Source organism: Magallana gigas, chromosome 5 (assembly GCF_963853765.1).
Source record: "Magallana gigas chromosome 5, xbMagGiga1.1, whole genome shotgun sequence".
NCBI classification, from domain to species: Eukaryota; Metazoa; Mollusca; class Bivalvia; order Ostreida; family Ostreidae; genus Magallana; species Magallana gigas.
The window spans coordinates 2,325,461-2,346,558 of record NC_088857.1 but is presented as its reverse complement, the minus strand read 5'-3'; the positions used below and the strand labels follow the sequence as shown (position 1 = coordinate 2,346,558).

At 36.8% G+C, this 21,098-nt stretch overlaps 3 protein-coding genes across 4 annotated transcripts; 1 reads left to right on the top strand and 2 right to left on the bottom strand.

Annotated features, from left to right (window-relative positions):
- Positions 1–450: 450 nt before the first annotated feature.
- On the bottom strand, positions 451–10,342 carry LOC105337393 (uncharacterized). 2 transcript variants are annotated; one of them, XM_034453200.2, is made up of 17 exons: positions 10,203–10,342; positions 9,701–9,813; positions 8,659–8,865; positions 8,047–8,153; positions 7,297–7,405; positions 6,886–7,043; positions 6,463–6,585; positions 6,243–6,342; positions 5,827–5,996; positions 5,290–5,385; positions 5,122–5,190; positions 4,741–4,870; positions 4,474–4,583; positions 3,065–3,244; positions 2,528–2,768; positions 1,996–2,292; positions 451–713 (listed from the first exon to the last, which is right to left on the bottom strand). In XM_034453200.2, exons 2-17 carry the CDS (start codon positions 9,801–9,803, stop codon positions 562–564), a joined length of 2,352 nt encoding a protein of 783 aa, XP_034309091.2. In that variant the 5' UTR covers positions 9,804–9,813; positions 10,203–10,342; the 3' UTR covers positions 451–561. The 2 variants fall into 2 exon arrangements, with proteins under 2 accessions (XP_034309091.2, XP_065940463.1); XM_066084391.1 differs by having other exon boundaries at positions 10,199–10,316.
- Positions 10,343–10,468: 126 nt separating this feature from the next.
- Positions 10,469–15,864, bottom strand: LOC105337360 (E3 ubiquitin-protein ligase TRIM45). The gene is made up of 8 exons (XM_011442049.4): positions 15,622–15,864; positions 13,764–14,656; positions 13,451–13,656; positions 13,160–13,340; positions 12,805–13,026; positions 12,658–12,696; positions 12,503–12,559; positions 10,469–12,353 (listed from the first exon to the last, which is right to left on the bottom strand). The coding sequence occupies exons 1-8, from the start codon at positions 15,639–15,641 to the stop codon at positions 11,677–11,679; spliced, it is 2,295 nt and encodes a 764-aa protein (XP_011440351.3). The 5' UTR covers positions 15,642–15,864; the 3' UTR covers positions 10,469–11,676.
- On the top strand, positions 15,843–20,404 carry LOC105337361 (uncharacterized). Its single transcript, XM_011442050.4, has 6 exons — positions 15,843–16,488; positions 16,757–16,868; positions 17,415–17,531; positions 17,811–17,997; positions 18,767–18,938; positions 19,779–20,404. The coding sequence occupies exons 1-6, from the start codon at positions 15,963–15,965 to the stop codon at positions 19,910–19,912; spliced, it is 1,248 nt and encodes a 415-aa protein (XP_011440352.4). The 5' UTR covers positions 15,843–15,962; the 3' UTR covers positions 19,913–20,404.
- The last annotated feature ends 694 nt before the right edge of the window (positions 20,405–21,098 follow it).

The following is a 21,098-nucleotide window of genomic DNA, read 5'->3' as shown; positions in this document are numbered from 1 at the left end:
ATCAACAAGATTTGTCTGGTTTTTACGCTAAGACTTCGCAATCGGTGCATATTTCGCTTGAAACTGTGTCAGTTTTAACTTGTTTTGACGCAAGAAATAGATAGCTACGCCCTACTGAAAGTACAAGGTCTTGTTAAGATGGTTCTTATAGTATAAATTTGTATTTGATGTCATGGTTGATTCCGATAGAAAAATTAAAGAGGGAAACGCGATTTATGTGCAATTCGTCTTTTCAGTGCAGAAAGCTCATATTTAAATATATATACTGTATCGCCGAAAGAAGCTAATAGTCCACACAATGTTATTTTAAATTTTGGTTAAGCTATGTGTGTAGATATTTTAAAAAAAATACTTTTATGGGAAAAACTAGACTTTCGATTACAGGATACAACGTCTTCAAAAAAACGTTTATTCTTCTTTAGACTGTCGCACAGAACTTAAGGACTCATATTGTAGTTTGTACAGAAATAAACAGCTTTTATTTGTACTTAGTACAATACAATATAAATAAACGTGAGTATAAAAGATCAACAAAACGACGTATGTCTGTCTGTCTGTGTGTCAGTACCGGCTACTGTCGTCAAACACCGGGTTTAGATATCCGTCTCTGTTCCGGAAGCCGTTTGGGAATTTCTTCTGTATGACGAACATCACAATGGCGCCTACGATCGCCCCGATCGCTAGACAGGCCAACGCTATTCCTACCGCCCCACCTGTTGTAAATAAAGTTAAAAATAAAAACAAGTGAAAAGCTGTCAATGTGACAGCAAACCGGGTTTTCTTTTATGTAAACTGTATCCATAATCCATGTCAACCCTTATCCAGTGAAATGGAGTACCCTACATGTATATGCAACATTTTGCCAAAAAATGACTAAGTTCAAAAGCTAGTATTTTTTTAATAAATAATCGGAAATCAAAATCCTAGCAATATGCACACCTCTGATATATGTACAATTGATCTGCAAAAGAACAACTTCCTATCTTGAGAACTGTAGGAGGAGTTATCCGTACAATGAGGGTACCCTATATGCAATATTTTGCCAAAAAATGACTAAGTTCAAAAGCTGGTATTTTTTCCATAAATTATCAGAAATCAAAATCCTAGCAATATGCACACCTCTAATATATGTACAATTGATCTGCAAAAGAACAACTTCCTATCTTGAGAACTGTAGGAGGAGTTATCCGTACAATGAGGGTACCCTATATGCAATATTTTGCCAAAAAATGACTAAGTTCAAAAGCTGGTATTCTTTTCATAAATTATCGGATATCAAAATCCTAGCAATATGCACACCTCTGATATATGTACAATTGATCTGCAAAAGAACAACTTCCTATCTTGAGAACTGTAGGAGGAGTTATCCGTACAATGAGGGTACCCTATATGCAACATTTTGCCAAAAAATGACTAAGTTCAAAAGCTGGTATTTTTTCCATAAATTATCGGAAATCAAAATCCTAGCAATATGCACACCTCTGATATATGTACAATTGATCTGCAAAAGAACAACTTCCTATCTTGAAAACTGTAGGAGGAGTTATCCGTACAATGAGGGTACCCTTTTGGCAGCCGCCCGCCCGCCATCCGCCCGCCCGCCCGCCCGCCATTTTCACCATTTTAATAACCGGATTTTTCCGTTGGAAAACCCGGTTAATAACAAAACAGGTAAATTGTGTACCTGAATTGTAAACGATTCAGATATTAGCTCTTTGGAAACAAGACATGCGCAATATTTGATTGCACGAACTATTGTGCTTCACGGGAAGTTTAAGTAAACTGAAGCAAAATGAAAAAAAACCTCTTGAAATTCATGCAACAAGGTCATATAAGACTATGTAAATAAATTCAATTTTGCTTCCCCGCCATACAGCAAATTATATTTATACGTGTTTTAATAACTAGTAAAATAATATTATTGAACCAGAAGAGATCGATGGTCTCGAGCTCTTAAAAGATTAAGTGGAGGGTATGAAATTACATGTTACAAACCTGCGTTAACACCTTTGCTTGATTGCTGTTGTGCCTGCGCACTAAGATGACTCGAACCTGGAACCGGCGTGGTGCAAGGTGGTGGTGGTGTAACCGGTGGACATGTGACTTTTGTGTATACTGGCATGTTTTGTGGTTTTTGTGTTGTTGCACTTGGACACGTGACTTTTGGACATTTGCATGTTGTAGGAGGACACGCTGTTGACGTCATCGGCCGCGGAGTTGTAATCACCGGACATGTAATTGTTGGACATGTTGTAGGATTCGGGCATGTGCTCTTTGGACACTTACATGGTTCTTGTATAAAAAAAACAAAAAAACTGAAAACACTTATGATCATTATCTAGAATTCGAAGTATTTATGAAATGCTGGAACATATGCCTCCCTGATTTTCTGAGGTTTTCATTGGTTCAGGTGTATGTTGTTATTCGTTCTATCGTCTTTTTATTCGTTCTTTGGTCTTAAATTGTCTAACACGTGATTTACAAAGAGTTTGCCTTTCAGTACTTTCAGGACTGTGATTTGTCTTACCCGATCTGTTGCTGGTTGTGAGTTTAGTTGTCGGGCTCGTTGTCTGGGTGGTGACCTTAACTGTAGGCCCCGTGGGTGGGGCTGGGGGTGTGGGCATGGCTGTAGTGACTGAAGTCCCCGTGGTTTGGACCGGAAGTGTGGGCACCAGGAATGTCCCGGTTGTGGTTGGCTGAGTTGTGGTTGTCGTAAAATCGTACGGGTAATACAGCGGAAGTATCCCCATCGCTGTCAGCCGTAAGTTCTACAATAAAGAGTACGCGTACAATATGATACAGATCGCTGTCAGCCGTAAGCTCTACAATAAAGTGTACGCGTACAATATGATACAGTACAGCGGAAGTATCCCAGTTCTACAGTGCGTACAATACTGTACGTAGAAGGTAATGCAGGCACGTATCATCTTTTTTTCAGATGCCTTTGTTTGAATTGAAATTGAAATGCAATATCATAATATTTTCTTAAAAACGCCAAAAAATAAAAAAAAAAACAACATTCAAGTTTTTAAAGCGACATTGACAGAGAGTAAAACCCCCTCACCAGTGTTGGTTGAGTTATATTGTACACCCAGGGAGTGTCCACATATCCCGTCAGGAATCCAAACGCACTGTTCAGAGGTTCCTTCATCAGAACTGGCGGGAAAATGTTGTTGTTATCCACGGGCGATTTGTCGAGCAGAGTGGCGGTGAAGTACCAATCGTTCGCTCCAAAATTCTCAAACTGGTCATAAAGTACAAGAATGTCTGAGCGTATTAAATATGAATAATGCTTTAGTATGACCTTGATTATCGACATAATCAAAGAATGAACTACTGAGTTCCCACGGATTGAAATAAAATTATGACGACAAGCTTATCTTTTTAAAAGATTGGTGAGCTAGCGCTGTAGCAATCATAAAACACAGAAGCAGATTTCTAAAACTTTGGTATAAATTTCTGAATCGATTAATTAACAATAGGAAGGCACAGTGGTGTACTGGAATGGGGTCTCAATTAAAATTTGTGAATCTCGAGTGGGCTACACATCGGCAATGGCATAGCTCATTGGCTGTGACTTAATCATTATGTATCTACTGTAATTTCAATTTCGAGGTGAAATTTTTCAGGAACCATTGGTTTTGTAGCAATCGTATCTTCTCGGGCCTTTCCGGCAAGCTCGGAAAACATATCCGAAGTTAATTGTCTTCCGAGCTTGAAGGAATTTAGGATAAAGCTAGCCACATGTTATTTATTATAATATTGAAAATAACTTTGCATTATAAGACCGAAGCTACTGTAACTTTTTGACATTAACGATAAAACACAAAACTTTACGTGATGATAAAACGAAATTCAAATGGTACAGTTTATCTACAGTAGTACAGTATTCCCAGAATCCCCTACTATGGAGTCGAGCATGCGTATTCCAGTGAAAAGGACTAACGAGAGCGCTAGCAAAAAAATCATTTTACAAGCACGGTGTATGTACATGTAACTGAAAGAAATTCAAATGTTTGAATTCGAAACTACTTTTAAAAACCAATGGCTTTTAAAACTTAAAAAAAATTACATTCGGTTAACTTGTATTAAGTAAATATATCTAGTTCATTTTGAGTCCTGACATTTGATCCGTATAGTCAGATCTTCAAAGAATGGAAGTACTAATTAATAGAATTTGCTATATCCTTTACTTTTTTTAAACTTTGGAAAAATCAATTTTCACTGACATAGGTATATTTAAGTCTTCTTTTATGGCCATTAAATTTCAAATAATTGTAAATAGGCCTACACAATAGATGGCAGTTTGTTCTACATTGGATAGCATAATATGGTATATCAAGTACCCATAAGTACAGTGCGATCGGGGAAGCGCTTTTCGGCCATAGAACACTTCATATGATTTTTCTTGCATTATTGCATGTAATAAAACACTGTTTCTCAATTACCCCTTTAAATCATTGCATTATTTACCGCAACATTGCTGAATCTGAGATTATCCAACTGCGCTTGCGTGGTGAGAATTTCCTGTATTTGGTCCCTGATGTAGTTCAGACTCACTTGACTCAGATCAAGACCACTTGCTTTAAATGGATGAAACAGAAATGCAAACAAATATTGCAAGAGACCGCAAAAAACCGCAGACCACGTTTAAAATCATAAAACAAGTTTTTAAATACAGAACATCACATATACAAAAAGGTTAGGGGTTAAATTGAACGACATTCACAAGTTGCTTACTTGCAAATTTGATGACGAAGTTCCGTTTATGTGGCCCCGTGAAACAAGGCCCGATCTCAAACGCAGTGAGGTAGGGCTGGGAGGGGTTAAGTTTGTGCACGTTGTGAATGATAGGGAAATTCGAATTAGCCTGAAAGTTTAGATAATTGTAATAAAGTTGTGAGATGAACGTCTAAAGAATTATTAAGGCCTTAGTTTGCAATTCTGCAAATTAATATATATATATATATATATATATATATATATATATATATATATATATATATATATATATATATATATATATATATATATATATATATATATATATATATACACGTCATGTATATAAGTATTTGTTTGCTGAATAACAGGTTTCTGGTAAAAACAAAGTTTACTCACCGCCCAGACATCAAATCTGACCAGACTCCCTGGGGTGATGGAGGTACCGATGCCCTCCTGCCATCCCTCCTGTAAATTACAGGTAAATCACAGGTGTGTCAAAGGTAGGTCAATCACAAGTAAGTCTTCAAACAGCAACATACAGGTAGATGTATTGTGTGCACTTACCCCAAGAAAATACCATTCCACCGTTTGATTCTGACCAATATTCAGGTCATAGTAGAGCCCCACCCACACGTCACAAAATATCTTCCGCGTATACCTCTACAAGTATGAATGTATTCTGATTAGAATACTGTATTACAGAAAGTGTTACAAATACAACAGTGTGACGTCACTGACTTCATATATATAGAATTAAGCAATGGATCCCAGGGCTCGAACACTCTCACAGTCAGTAATGTTCACTTTGGGGTTTTTTTCAACACAATTTTTATATGATCTGACAATGCCATTAAACTGTGAAAGAAAATTTCAACATATTTGTAAATATGTTGATTTCGCTGTAATATGCGACAATTTGAAAAAAAAACCATGATTTGCAAATTATTTATTATGTATGTCTGTTTACAGTTAAAAGCTTTAACTCTGATCTACATTTTCAATATACCACTCCCTGTTCATTTTTCTAACCTCCCCCTCTCCCTCTCCCTCCCACCCCCACCCCCGCAGCAGCAATAACGGACTCTGTAAAGGAAGCCTTGCCTTGCCCACGTACTGGACCGTGGCGTTCTGTAACTTAAAGAAGTCCAGTGAACTCTGCATCTGAATCCGTGTTATGGGGGAGGCCGTCTGGTCCACGAACTTGTCCCCCCTCTCAATGATCGTGGGTGGATCACAAGAGCTCGTGTATGGGTCCATGGAGTACCTCACCCCTGGTCAACAAAGAAATATCATTGTTCATAACTTAAGAACCGTTACCTGCGCATCAATGTTGGAACTAATCATTATCTCAGCTACATAAGCTCTAAACACCCTAACTGTTTTCAGTATGAAATAACTAATACATATACATTTATATATTAATATATATATCATACAATACGGTTTTTAATTTCATTTAAAGTTTGTTAATAATATATTGATATTTGTCATATTTTGATCACTATAAATTAAAGTACCGTCATAGAAGTCGAACACGATCCTAGTCGGGTCTACGTCATCACCGCTCGCTGATTTAGTTTCGTATCGAACGAATTTCCTCCGTGAGTCAAACCAAATCTAAATCAATTGAAATCATCATCATCATCATCGCCGTAGTTGGTGTCATTATAAGAATTAAAAACAAACAACGGACCGTTGTAACGTTGTAACCGTTCACAATGTCCTACACACACTGACCGTTTCATACGTGACCTGCTTGTCATGGATATTAACCCTCTCTATGACGGTGGAGAAGTCCGTTGGTACCGGAAGTATCGGCATCCCGACATCCCTTCCGGCACAGAACATGCCTGGTTCTATCTGTGAAAGTGTAAGATGTCACATCACATATAACGTGTCTCTATTGATTTTTTCTATTGTAACAGCTTAAAATTAGGGTAAAAAAATAAAGAAGTATAAAGTGAATACGGACCATTTTGCAGAGCATGTTCTCATATACTTAAAACATTGGAACAGTGTACATGTGAAGAATGTGATGAGCAGGATTCCCCCCTATATACAGTCTGTGTACATATCTTTATATTGCTCTTATATTGCATCGCTTCTATAATTTACCCAGGTAAATGAATACCTATACATTCTAATCCTATGAATACCTACCTGTACGTTGTCCAGGTTTGTCGGCGGGGTGGGCAGGAAGTTGACGTAATCACCCACCGCGTGGAACCTCGTCTGGTTGTTGTTGTAGGACCCCCGGAGTTCCAGACGTACCGGAACCATGGCGTTAGGGGCTGCGAACGGCATGGGCCACCCTTCCGCTGGAATCAAATTTACAATGTACATCACAAATCTATTGAAGAACTCGGTTCGCTAACCAAGAAAGCAACTCTGTGTCCAAAACATGTATTTTATAAACTATTATCAGTACATTTTATATCTTCATTAGAAGATATCAAAGCATTTATCATTCAAAATTTGACTTTTTGAAAGTCAACTGGGCTATTACGTCCTTAATCCAAACACCGAGAAACAATCCCACATTTACTTGGTCAGTATGGTGGAGATACTTACCAGCGAAGTAGATGGTGGCGGACAGAGTGACGTTGTACTCCAGTAAATACACACAGGTGGACCAACTCTGAACCACCGTGGATCTGATTGTTTGGTAGCCACCGTACACCTACAGAACAGAACAGTGTGTAGTACATGTAGATATAATAGTATGGATTGTCTGGTAGCCACCGTATACCTACAGAACAAATCAGTGTCTAATTAAAAATAGCCAGAATCTACAGAACAGAAAGCAATAAGGCTTCACTATCCAATCAACACCTCGTTGTCTCAGTCTTTGGAACCATGGTACCTGTGACGTCACCACAGAGTAAATATTGTTCAACGATTCATAGAAACGGCACAAACCAAATAACTACGAAATTTTTCATCTCAAAAACATCCAAAATACCAATAATTACTTTTTGGACAAGTCATTGCCGTAATGAACAGAATTTAATGAATAAATATCAAAGTCATTTGATATAATTATGACAAACGTTGACTTTTCAGTTTTAAATCCCAATTCTTTCAACCTTTTTCCTGAGGACTTCACATTATTGTTTTTACTACAACGGGTTGTTTTAGAGCCACTTGAATTTGCATTTTAATTAAAGGGTCTGTTTAGAAAGGGTCTAGTTTAAGTAAAGAGTTGCCGCGATGGACTGTACCTTGATGATCTGATATAACTTTCCAATTTATTATGGGATTTTGGTCTTCACTGTTTCAAGATCTTATGTAAGTATGGATTTCCTGGTAATTGTGTCTTACCGTAATGGACTGTTTCAAGATCTGATATAACTGCTTTGTCGTTGATTTCCAGATCTCGTTCCCAAATAAAACCACGTCAAGAACGTAATTTTGTGTTGTACATTGATCTGAAAGGATACAAATTTGGTTTGCTTTTATTGTCTTCTTAAAGTAAATTCCATCCTGTTTTGATTGGGATTTTAGTGCATTACATGTATATGATGAAGTTGGCCAAGTTAAGCTTTATTTTGATAATTTTACGTTACACTATCTTTCTATGAATGATTTAAAGAAAAAATAAAACAACTAAAAGGATCCAATGTTGTTTTCCAAATTTATATTATCATTGCATAAATACATTCCGTATCGACTAAAATTGGTATAAACCCGTATGAGCAACAGAAATCTAGTTTACTTTAAAATCTCGCTTTTATTTTCCAGACAGTTTTGAACTATAGGAAAAAAAGTTTGTGCTCGCCATTTTATATTCTCGCAATTTGATACAAAACAGCGCAATCGCGGAATTAAGTACTTGCGTAAAATAAGGAATTTACAGTATTAATCGTTAAAATAATTGCAGGGTACACATATACGCCTTTTAAACATTTAGACAAGTTTCATTAGTCAACCTACTATTAACAATATCAAGCATCGTGTACTGCTGATTGGCTTCGTCATAGATGATCCGTGACGTATGACCTTCTTGTGTAATACGTATACTACTTAACTTCTCCATTCCGATGACGTATTCATCAATACTGATGGTACTATTATTGTGGAGAAGCTTCCATTCTACGGTCGTGGAGTAGGATTCTGACAGCGCTGGAATCGGTGAGGCGTCTGGAAGATTTACAATAAAGAACATAAACTCGGTTGTGTTCATTGTTTAAGAGCTCGTCACTTTTAAGTCAATTAAGATGGTACATACATATCAAAATATGGTCCATATCCAGCTTAAATGGGAAATCATGTGACTTTGTTAACCAGTATCAACAAGCCTTATTCGCAGCCATCTAAAGATATTCTTAAGGTTTGCCAGACGATAGAGGTTAAGGAAAGGTTTCGCTGTACCGCGAAAACACCATATAGATTGCATAACATTTTCTAACTACGTTGTATATTTGAGTAATGTTGATAATTTTTCTGTAGAATTGTTCAAATTGAGGATGAAGGAAAGGTTAAACCGGTATGTGAACAATTTCGATTTTGTTGAAAATAGTCAGAAAGTGACCTTTCTTCATCCTCCTTTTACCTTTTTTAGCAAAGGGAGGAAAGAAATATCATCTATCCTGACACAGTACTTTGGAATTTTCAGGACCAGCGGTCAACATCATTTGAATAACACTTGTCAGTGAGGTAAATGGTATCTACATCATATACGCAGTAAGCCAATTCTAATCATATCATTATTTTGTTGTTAAATATTCAGCACAATAGAGGAGATAAAAATGGACTATCTGTGCATCTCTCGCATTGTAATTTGACAACAGTAGATCATCCGACCAGGAATTAAAACTGTTTAGTATCCATTGACCCGTTTCGTATTGTTTTTAACAACAATTGATAGTCTATTCTTTTACTTGTCTCGTCTTGTCTTTTAGCAACATTTGAATTAAAATAATTTATAACTATAAAAATCACAAATTACTGCATGGGGGTGGTTTATTTCCCTTACCGGAAATGTTGGAGACCGGAACACAGATACTTCGGTCAATCTGTCCACGGGTCAGCGACAGTAAACAAAAGAAAACGCTGACACAGAATCCCGGGAGGCGCATTCTATCAAATCTGTGAAAAAATTGCATCAGGTGTTGATAACGAAGCTCCAGCTTAATAAAGGATTCACTACTCTGCTATGTTTATTACATACTAGTATCCCGATAGATATAATTGATTCAATGACAATTACTCTGTGATTGATTTTGCGTATTATTTTGTTTTCAATTGGACTCATTTGCAAATATATATCTAGATGGTAAAGTACTAAAACAGTCAATAACAAAAAATATAAATATAAACACAATGAAAACCCGATATGACAGTAAATAGATAAAGCCGAGGTAACCCTTTCACGTGACCCGGTTTGCCTTTTTGCCCCTATGTTCCCCCTCCAAAAGGACCACGTCGATTCCCTATGCCCATCCATACCATAAACTCTACAATAGAAACATACCTACCTTAATGTAAAGGTGAAAAATGTTCTCGGTCCTTTTCAGATCAATCTAGTAGGTCAATCAATATTTAGATTATTTTCATAAATAGTCATTCTCCATACCCCGACTCAGTGCTATCTTGTGAGGACTGCTCGGTTATCTTATCAACCCTACAGGCGCTACAGGGTTCAGCAAGCTAAATATTAATACACAGTAATCTGTGATATCACTCACCCATACAATATACAGTTTGACTGACAGTAAATATCCCAAGAAACAAACAAACAAACAAACAAACAAAATAAACCATTTTTTTTTAATTAAAAAGATATATAAACAAGCAAAAAAGAACTTAGCAAACCCCAAACATACATACAAACAAAACTGCAACAACATAAAAAAAACAACAGCGCAGGCCAAAAAAATCACCGTTTATGAATCAAACCTTAAAAAATGCTGCATTCAGAAAAGAAACAAATTCACACAAAATTTTTAGTTCAGAATAAGTATGAAATATAAAAATGGGTTTACAGAAAACAACAAAATGAGAGTTATACGTGTATCTTACATGTATTTATTTGGCAGTTATTGACAACTTTTCCCATCTTCTTCGGTTGTGAATTTTGTAAAAAGTAAACATAATGCGGGCCTCGGGGCCCTTTACGTTGGCTTATAAAGTAATGTTTTCTGTAGTTTGTCTCAAGTAACTGTTTCCATCACTTTTTGACGATTATAAACAAAAACACAAATACATCTAAAAAAAAAAAATACCAATGAAATCGATAAAAGGAGAGAATCCTACATTTCTTCATTGACAAGTCATCTCTTTTGCTTTGTGAAATTAGAATGAATCACAACAGATTACTTACAGAGATTTATAATGGAAAAATCTAGCATCATTTCTTCGTTCAGAAATTCCAAGATCACCTCGCACATTAACGTATACATCCAGGTTCTTTCATGTTGTTTGCGATGCAAAATCCCGTAGACTTTTTATTTTAGCCGGTGTGGTCATGGGCGAAATATTTAATAAATAATTGAGGAAAATCTGCTGCAATGATATCTTGGAACGGAGTATAGCTGGCATCTATTCTTGGAAACAATAATCGCCAATATTGTTATTTATGCAAAGGGAAACAAATCAATCAAATTATGGATTAATATGAAAAATAATGTTATATAATTATACTTGAAACAAACTATTATCAAATTTTGTAAATGCTAAAATATACGTTGTAATCATGATAAAGACTAACTAGGTAATGCATAATAAAAGATGCGGTTTCATCCAATTTTATTCCAAGCACTGCATGCAAAAAAGCATAGATATGCTTACAAGCATTGACTAAGGCGTAAAATATTTACATAATTATGTACTTCGGACTGTTCAAAATACATTTACAAAACGACATGAAAGAAAACATTATAATGTTAATAAAGATATGCCCTCAACCGATCAAAAGAATAAACAAATAACGAGACTGTATTTAAAATAGAATTAGATGGCTAAGGCGTCAGTTGCGGCCTCGGGAATGCTATTTACGTCATTTCCAGTAATAAGCTGAAACACAACGCTAATATGCTCAGAGTTTTGTATGCCAAAAAGAGGCCATAATGGTTCCGACAGCTCAGAGACAACGAGATTTTTGAAATGGAATATAATCTTATTGGATTTGGCATCCACAATAATCCAATGACGCTTGACAGTATCCAGAAGAAATCCATAGCGCAGGCGCACACTGGTGCCGGGAGGACTAGGCGTTCTGGGAGATAGGGCATTGTGGGTAAGCAGCTGGCCATTGTGCCAGGTCTGTAGACAGACTTTTCCGCACACGTGACAACCACGTGCGCAGACCGCCCATGCATACGGAAAGCAATCAACAGATTGATGCTTATCTACTACGCCTAGGCGAGCGAGGGCCACCTCAAACAGTGAGCCCTGCCGGATTAGTCGGGTCACCCTGTACTGGACGGCCAACTCGAAGTAAAACAGGCCCGGCTTGTAGAGAGGCACGTTTGCCATCGTGCCTCGGTAGTTGAGGAGACGCCCGGATTCTGTAGGATTGGAACTTCCAAAATGGGAACGTTTCAAAGGCTTGGCTTTCATGCTCTTTGCATCTTCTGAAATCTCGATGCTTTCATGCGAAATAGAGATGTCGAAAACAAACTCGGGACCTACGAAAGAGGAAGACAAATGAACAACTGTACAATAGCTGGAAGCGCTATGTGCGTTTGTCCAATAATAGGAGATTGATCTGTTACTAGTATTCAAATATTTTTATTTTTATTTAACTGCAAGCAAAAGACAGGTGTACATTACGTACATGTGACATCACCAAGAACAAGATCCACTCCAGGTGAGGTGGTGCGACTTCCGCTAACTGATAGAAATAATTCAATATTTCATCAACCAATTAAAATTAAAACAAAGAAATGAAGAGAAATGAGACTAACGCTTTTGGCGTCAAAGAGAACGTACCCGGTGTGGATGTGGCGACGCTCCTCAGTCGATCTCTGTCTGAAACAAAACAAAAGAATCGTGAATTGCGTATTTGTCGTTTCTGTTCTTTAGAATAGATTATCATAATAAGTTGGATGTAAATTGTGACTAATAGTCGTTTCATACTGAAGGTGGCGCCACTGTGGGTTCGACCTGTGACGACATAGAAGAAGAATCCTTCCGGGTTAACGTCTTCACCTAACACGTAGACGCTGCCCTTATGCTTTCCTGTCTTACTCCCAAGGAACAGGACTTTGTAACAGCCATCAGAATGCGTGTAGTCTTCCACTGGAGCCTGTGTGACCTTTCCATCAGGACTAGTCACTTCCGCTCTTATATCAACCTTTCCTAAAAATAAAACTGATTCATATATAAATAACATATCATGCAAGCACTCCCTCGGTATTTAAATTCTTGTTTGCAGCATATGAAATTGATAGCAGTTATTCAGTACTTAGATCCTTTCATGAGATTTTTTCACCTTCATGTTGTTGTTTTCCATCCACATCGAACAAATAAACGACCATAGCAACTTCCTTTTCGCCAATGATGACGTCATGGGGTTCAACATGAGTGTTGGGAGGGTAAGCAGACGTTGCCAATATGGCCCCACAGCTATTGATAAATTTTTGAAACTCGTCACCGAGACAACTTTGTTGAAACTGTAAAATTCAGTGTTTCTTTTTAGTCCATTAACGAATGAACTTATATTTGTTTGTACGGAACATATACGAGTTAATAGACAATTGAGTAATGGTTCATGTACACATACCTTGATATCCGCATTGTCGTGAGGTGTTGTTTCGAATGGCTTTTCTACTAGGTCTCTCAGTCGGTGTTTGATGACGTCTTTGATGTTCAGACTTCCGGACGGCGTACTGTAGGTGGCAACACTTCCGGCGACTTCGCTAGCGTCATCCATGTTTCTTTTGTGCTGACCCAGCTCCTTTGTTTGCCGCTGCAACCGATTCTTCTTGGCTGGTGAAAAGTAGAATACAAATCAAAAAAATGAAAAAAAGGTATAATACACAAAATTTATGCAAACTGATTAAGACACGATTTACAAAAATTAAGTATGTGAATACCTTTCACGATAGCATCTAGTTTATTTTTCAGCTCGTTTCGCCGTCTCTCAACAATTTTCTGACATATGTCGAAAACAGAATCGATCTCCTCGGCAACAGACGTCTGCTGTGATTCGAGTTTTGAGTCGATTTCTTCAATGGACGCCAGAGTGTCGTCTGCTGAGAGTTGTCGGTGTTTAAGGTCCGACGTCAGGACTTCAACAGCTCGTCTGTTCTCCAAATAAACGTCGTCTATGCTCCTGATCTCGTGACCTTTAGATTCCTGGTGTTCTTTGACGGCGCATAACGCACATACAGCCTTGTCGCAGGACTTTGAGTAGCAGAAAAAAGCAAATGGTTGGTCGTCATGACCCGGGACTTTACAGGTGTGCACGTGTTGGTACTCCTCCAACGTGGCCTCCTTAAGGTCATCGATGCTAGATACCCCGTGAGTTTTGGTTATTTTCGTCCTTCTGTGGGCGTAGGTACACTCACTGCAGAGAAATTGGGAACACTCACGACATCGGCTTGTAGCCATTTTCTTTAGATCACACTCTTCGCAAATGATTTGTCCAGACTTTGACTGAACCTTCCTGTAGTTAATAAGATATTCCCGACTCTCGTCTACAGGAAAATTACAAGTATCGCCCCCGGGTATGTCGTAACCCTCTTTACAGGACGAACACTTTATGATGTCACGCGTCACAAGTGTTTTGACGCATTGGTCGCAAAAGGAGTGAAGGCAAGGAAGGACGCGTGGCTTTCTATCATTGTTGTTATATTCATTCCTACATATCCTGCACTCTAGAAACTTTTGCCTAACGTGTTCAATTTGTGGACGCAATGACGCCTTGCTGGAGACGCGTGGTGAATGGATCATCACTGGGTGATACACGTTCGAAGAAGACAATTCCCTGTTTGAATAAAATTAATTCACCAACGATCAAGTATACTCTAAAATCTATTCTTGTAAGGAATCAGCTAATGTCAATGTGTTATTATATAGTTTAAAAGGTTTCATTGAAATTAATATATTTTCGGGACAGATAGAAAATGCAAATATGCAAACAAAAGGATTATATAATATTGGAAGTTGCTTTTTGTTTAGAAGGCAATTAGATTAGATTAATGTTAATTGTTTGAGAAAGTTGGATGCACTTTATTAGAATATGTTATTAGTAAAACTGTATTGTCGCTACATGTATCTGTAATAAATCACACATATAAATCCACCATACTGTTTACGAAAGGGGGGTTTTAAAGCTTAAGAGTTTTCATACAATTTTCTTGATATGCTTTTATAATCCAAACAATCTACAATGTAATTAAAATTAGTTAGACCCACTCGCTTACTCACTTTGTGTAGCGAGTAAGTGAGCTCGTCTAAATTCTAATTTTAATTAGATTGAAATCCAAGGCAATAAATAGATAGTAAGGATCTCTACAGAAAGCATCAAAACCATCCTACCTGAATATCAAGGGATATATCTAATAGACTAAGGCATATGTACCTTTTGAATTTTTAAAAGCGAAAGTGTATTTCACTTTAATATAAACAAGGAAAACGCAAGTCGTCCTAATTTAAAAACAGAATGTTAATATACATGATTTGTTCACCTTGATGTCATGTTGTTAAAAATTAGTAGGCCCCTATTTAAACGTTATTTTTTTTTTACAGTGATTGCATGCTAACAAATCAATAATGAATATTTTAGATATACAGTATATTCAGATTTATGGTAGGCAGTGCATGTTTAGCATTATATATGACGGTGGTAGTTGTTCTAAATATTCTACCTACGTTGAGAATAATAGAAACTAGTAATTATAAATTTTTTTAAAAATGAAATCTTATATTGATAAAATAAATTAGACTTACTGAGAAGTAAAAACGGACATGTTCCTATTAACCGTGCAATTTCAACTTTCCAAACGAACGATCGAGACTTTAAGATTGATCAGTTTTGTTTTTAATAGATTTTCTTTTGTTTTACTCTAGAGAATGGACAAAAGATTTGGTCTTTTTAATTTCATGCTTGATAAAGCAACTTTTTGTGTATCCGGAAAATGAGTTGTCGTTCAATGTGGTTTTCACATTTACACAAATCAACATGGCTGCGCCCATGATTACAAGGTCAAAATAATTCTGATCAGACTGATGTCGTGATATATCAAGAATCTGTCATGTTTCTGTGAAGAAGTTTTTACCAGCTATGAAATATGTTACTGTCTGTACCGCGTGAGATACTTCGGACATATTCTTCGACATGTGTTGCTTTAAATGCTCGCAGATTTTCACAGTTTGCGAGCAGACGTAGTCAGACCTCAGGCATATTCTACATATCTCCGTGCTGGTTACACTCTAAACGACAGGTACAGAGATCACACACCAGAGAAAATGTGGCCGCCCACGCAGACAACAGCTCGTCTTCGTTAAGGTCCGTGTATCAAAATGTAAAAGAGACACTGTCGCGAGTGACCGAAAAAACGGAACCAATCAGTTCTGTTGCTGAACTCGCCGTAAGATATATCACAGTGCACTCACTCACGGATTTCTACATAGAATGTCCCCACGGTATTCTGTTTGACGCCTGTTATGTAGACTCTCACCCAGATGGCGTCTTTTGCGCGGACCTTAAGACCGTGGTGGTACTCCCAGGCAGCCCTGGCTCACACCTTGATGTGTTGCCTCTAATGAGACCCCTAGCCAAGGCCGGTCACAGAGTGATCACTGTTAACTTTCCAGGTTGGAAGAATGTATTTTCTAAGGTTAAGTTTAAAGTGTTTCATTGGGATGATTTTCTTTGTTGCTAGCTATGCTGCAGGTCTGTACTTCCTGTTATGAAAAAATGGATGGATTTCAATAAGTGTTAAAAAGTTGCAATTTAATGCACTTAAAATCTTGCTCTAGTTTTTGACTGATTGATATAATTTTTTAATGCATTCTGAACAAATGTTTGAAATATCCAAAAAGTGTGAATGTCTGATCTCTATCATGTCTATGTATTTTGCAGGCTATAGTAAGACTAATCCAATCCTTGCAACACAGGATTTTTTATTCAGAGGAGCTACTGATGAAAAATCTGACTTCATACTTAATTTTCTCAAAGAACTGAACATAGAAAGGTATATAGATATTCATTGAAAAGTTGAACTATGCATGGTTATATAGAACCATTTAAGAAGAGCTTGGACTTTTGGTAGGATGTAACTATCTTTTAAAGTTTTTCTTGCAAAAACAAGTGTAAAATTATGCTGATTTCAAGTAAAAATTGCATCAAGTGTATAGTCATAGCTCAAAAGCCAGAAAATTTTGTTGATTTTAAAGAGCCATGGCTGAGTGGCCAACAATGAAATATACAGGCCTACATCAGATTGCTGTTTGACACAACTACACAAAGTCCAAGCTCTTTTTAAAATGGTTTTATGATTCTCCAAAAAAGAGAAAAAATGAATCAAACCTTTGTCTAGGGACAGATGTCAGCTACTGTATACTGTATACATACAGAATTCCAGATATTTTTATCTCAGTTATGATGTTTAAAGATGATTAAAGAACTGAATGTCTTTGGTGGTGATTATTTAGGTTAAGGGTTTTTTTCTCAATAAATGACTCCTGCACAGAAATTTACACCATAAGAACATGAGAATAACTAAGGTTGTCCCTTTCAGGGTGGACCTGATGGTCGGGCTTGGTTCTGGGTGTTACCCTGCCTTAGACCTGGCCGCCTCACAGACCTGGATTAAATCTCTAGCACTAGTCTGTCCCAGGGGGCACAGGGTCTTCAGGTAAGATGGCATTCATATACAGTGTACCTATATACTAGTACATCATAAATGAACCAAGGAGCCTAAGCATACCTGTAAAGTTATACATACACATGTATGGTTAGGACCCAGATATTAATTAGGGGCAATTTAAGATCATAGAAATCATAGTGTCTATCTGCCTGTCTGTCCATCTATGCATCTGGTTGTATGTCAGTTTATCTGTCTATCCCTCCATCCTTCAATATATATTATGACACAACTCAAAATAGATTTCATCACTTCTCTCTCTTTGAATAGAGGTATTACCCCGTATGAACAGTTTGAGAGAATGGCCCGTATGTATGACAACAGAATGTACCGCTTGTTGCTGATACTGAGGCTGGTGATCATCAAGTACGTACAACGGAAGTGGAACATGCGCCATGTCCCGATACTCCACCTGATGAAATACATAGTGGAAGTAGCCAACTACCAGTTTGAGAATGTAAGTACCAGGTGTCATACAGGTAACAAAATGTACCAGTTGAGAATATAAGTACTGGTAGTTCATAAAAATCTGTGTCCTAGATCAGCAGCTTTTACGTTTACATTTCACGCGATTGGTAGAGTTTCTGTGGATCGGGGTATGGATTGTCAGTTGCTAGAGTTGTTCCCCTTTAAGAAGATATACTTTGTGTGAATTTATGTCAAAGTTTTGAGCTGCAGAACTGTAGCTCTACAGGAAAATTTAATTAGTGCCAGGTTGGACTAATTAACCTTATTTCCTAACATGTTCTGTGATAATCGTTGCTATTTGTTACCACAGAGCTGTTTCTTCATTTTACTGCTGATTTTATCTTTTCACTTGATGCAGACTTTCTCTTAAAAATACCCTCACCAACCTGAAAAAGTTAAATTGGTTACATTCCTGCGCAAATAGAAAGTTGCCATTTTTTTTTACCATTCTTCTCACATAAGGGTGTATAAAAGAATTTCTGATTCAAGGAGAGATACAGCATCATATAGTAAAATGTTAAAAAAAATTTGACATCAAATTTTTCCACAGAATGGATCAGGAAAATACATAAAGGTCAATGCGTTTAAAGTTAGTGCAAGTTTTCTGCATGTAAGAAACTGTAGCTGTAGCTTTATTGCTTGGCAAACCAAATTTTTCTGAAAAAACAATCAAAGAAGTAGAGCAATGAAATTGTTTACTCATTCTAAAAAAACTGATCTAAAAACTAAATTGTTACCCTGACATCATTTATTTACAGATGGAAACAAATGTTTTTGCTGTAGCTAGTCGACAGTTGCCTGTTACGTTTGTGTATTCGGGTCAGGATAACGCCATGGAAACCGAGATTTCTGAAGAGCTGGCCAGACTGCTGAATTTAAAACCTGAAGAGTTTTGCCGACTTGATACAAACCACAACCTTATATTCCCGGGTAAACAAGGATACATGATGTGTTATTGATCAATTACAGTCAGGCATCGTTATCTCAAACTAGTTGGGACTGTTTAAAACTTTGAGATATCTGAGTATTCAAGATATCGAGGGTAAAATACTATAAAAATAAGTGGTTGGGACTTGCAAATCACTTCAACATATCCATTGTATTTGAGATATCAGTGTTTGAGATATCTAAGTTCAACTGTAATTCATAATTAATTATAGAGCATGTTAACAAACCTAGGCTATTCAATGGATACTCCATGTTGCATAGGAATTTCTTGTGAATGTTTGGTTTGGCCCATCATAATGTGTTTGATTGAAACTTTCTTTTTCCTTCCTCAAAATTAATAAAAAAAAACCGCTGAGCACAAATTCCTAAAGTGTGTACAGTGTGTGCATGACCTTGACCTTGACTTAGACCAACAAAAATCAGTCATTACCATTTCATACATGTACTTCTTTTATACCAGCCTGATGATGGAGTCCTATGGAATTGCTTTGTTTATTATTACATGTATACGCTTGTAGCAGGTTATTGCTGTGGATGTAAAACTTTGTCTATTTTTGGGGATTATAGCGTATTCCAATAACAGTGGTATATTGAAGTGAAATTTTGAATTTCCCAATAATGTAATATACATGCATTAATTTTACACCATTAACATCTCAGTTTTTGCCCCATCAATTTTGGTGATTTTGTAATAAATGCAAAAATAGACCAAGATTATCTTCATAAGTGATAGTTTTTTGTTTTCAGGATATTAGATTATGTTAACTTTGTATATTTCACTGGTACAACATTTTACATATGTTTTTCTTTCTTGCTTTGCAGGCAAGAAGAAATTATCCCAAGGTTTGTTTATAGAGGATGGGACTCACAATCCACTGGAAACTCAGGAACACTGTGATGTGATAGCATTGATGCTTATAGACGAACTAAAAAGGACTACAAAGACTTCCTCCTGATATTGTGAAAATAGTTCTAAATTATTATATGCGGCCCAGTGGTAGTGTTTATGAATGGTCAGTGGGTCGAATGTTTTCCTAGTGCTCATGGATACCATTTTTTAAAGTGCACCAAGAAATAAATATTTAATGTTCCTACATACTGAAATGTTGAAAATAAATCTTCTGTTGATAATTTTAAACCATTGGTAATGTTGAACCATTGGTAAACATGAAACCAGGTTGGCTGTCACATTGGCAGCTTTTAACTTGTTGATTCTGCGTTATCATTAGTATACAGTGTCAAAAACACAGTGTATCAGATATATAGTTACACCTTATTCTTTTGATACGAAGATTTGTAATTAGGGTTTTTGTACTAAATTTCACTTTCTTATGATTGAAAAGCTCCCCTTTAAATGTCCATTCATAGTTTTTAATTATTCAAGATAACTGCAATTGCAATATCAAGAGCTAAAGTGCTAATGTTGAGACTGAAAGAATTTCCCTAAATAAAATGAAATCATTAAGGAATCTCAATGTTTTAATCTCTCTCTCTCTCTCTCTCTCTCTCTCTCTCTCTCTCTCTCTCTCTCTCTCTCTCTCTCTCTCTCGTAATATTTCTACACAGCAGGGATATTGTTATGAAGTGTTATTAAAATGATTTATTCACCTTTAACGTGCTCTTTGGAATAAAAAGAAATTAATTTGAGAAACTCTATACGTCTGAGGAAGCCTTTAATTCGACTTGTGGTGGGTTTCTCTCTCTAAAGAGATCCCCCATTGCTCTTTTGAGAAGTGAATCTACGATGCTTCATAATATAACTGGAATTTTAAATGCTTTTAATTATAGAGCGGGTGCAAATACATGTCGGGAACTCGACTGAGACGATTATTTTTAGTCGGGTGCATTTATAAAGCGGTGAATATCGATAGGACGGTCTATAGAACGCTGTAGATTTATCCGGGGCCATTGAATGAGGCGAGAATATCGTCCACGGAATTAATTTAAATGTACAATGTAGGATTAAAAAGAATTTACACCATTAATTTGCGATTTTTTTTTTTAAAGATTTTACTGCTTATTATATAATGATGGACGATCATTGGTGATGAATTTAGTCCAAAAGTCATGTAAAATAAAATAGGATAGCAGTTATTATCAAATCGGAGGCCTTAGATATCCATTTTAGAAAGCATTTTTGTT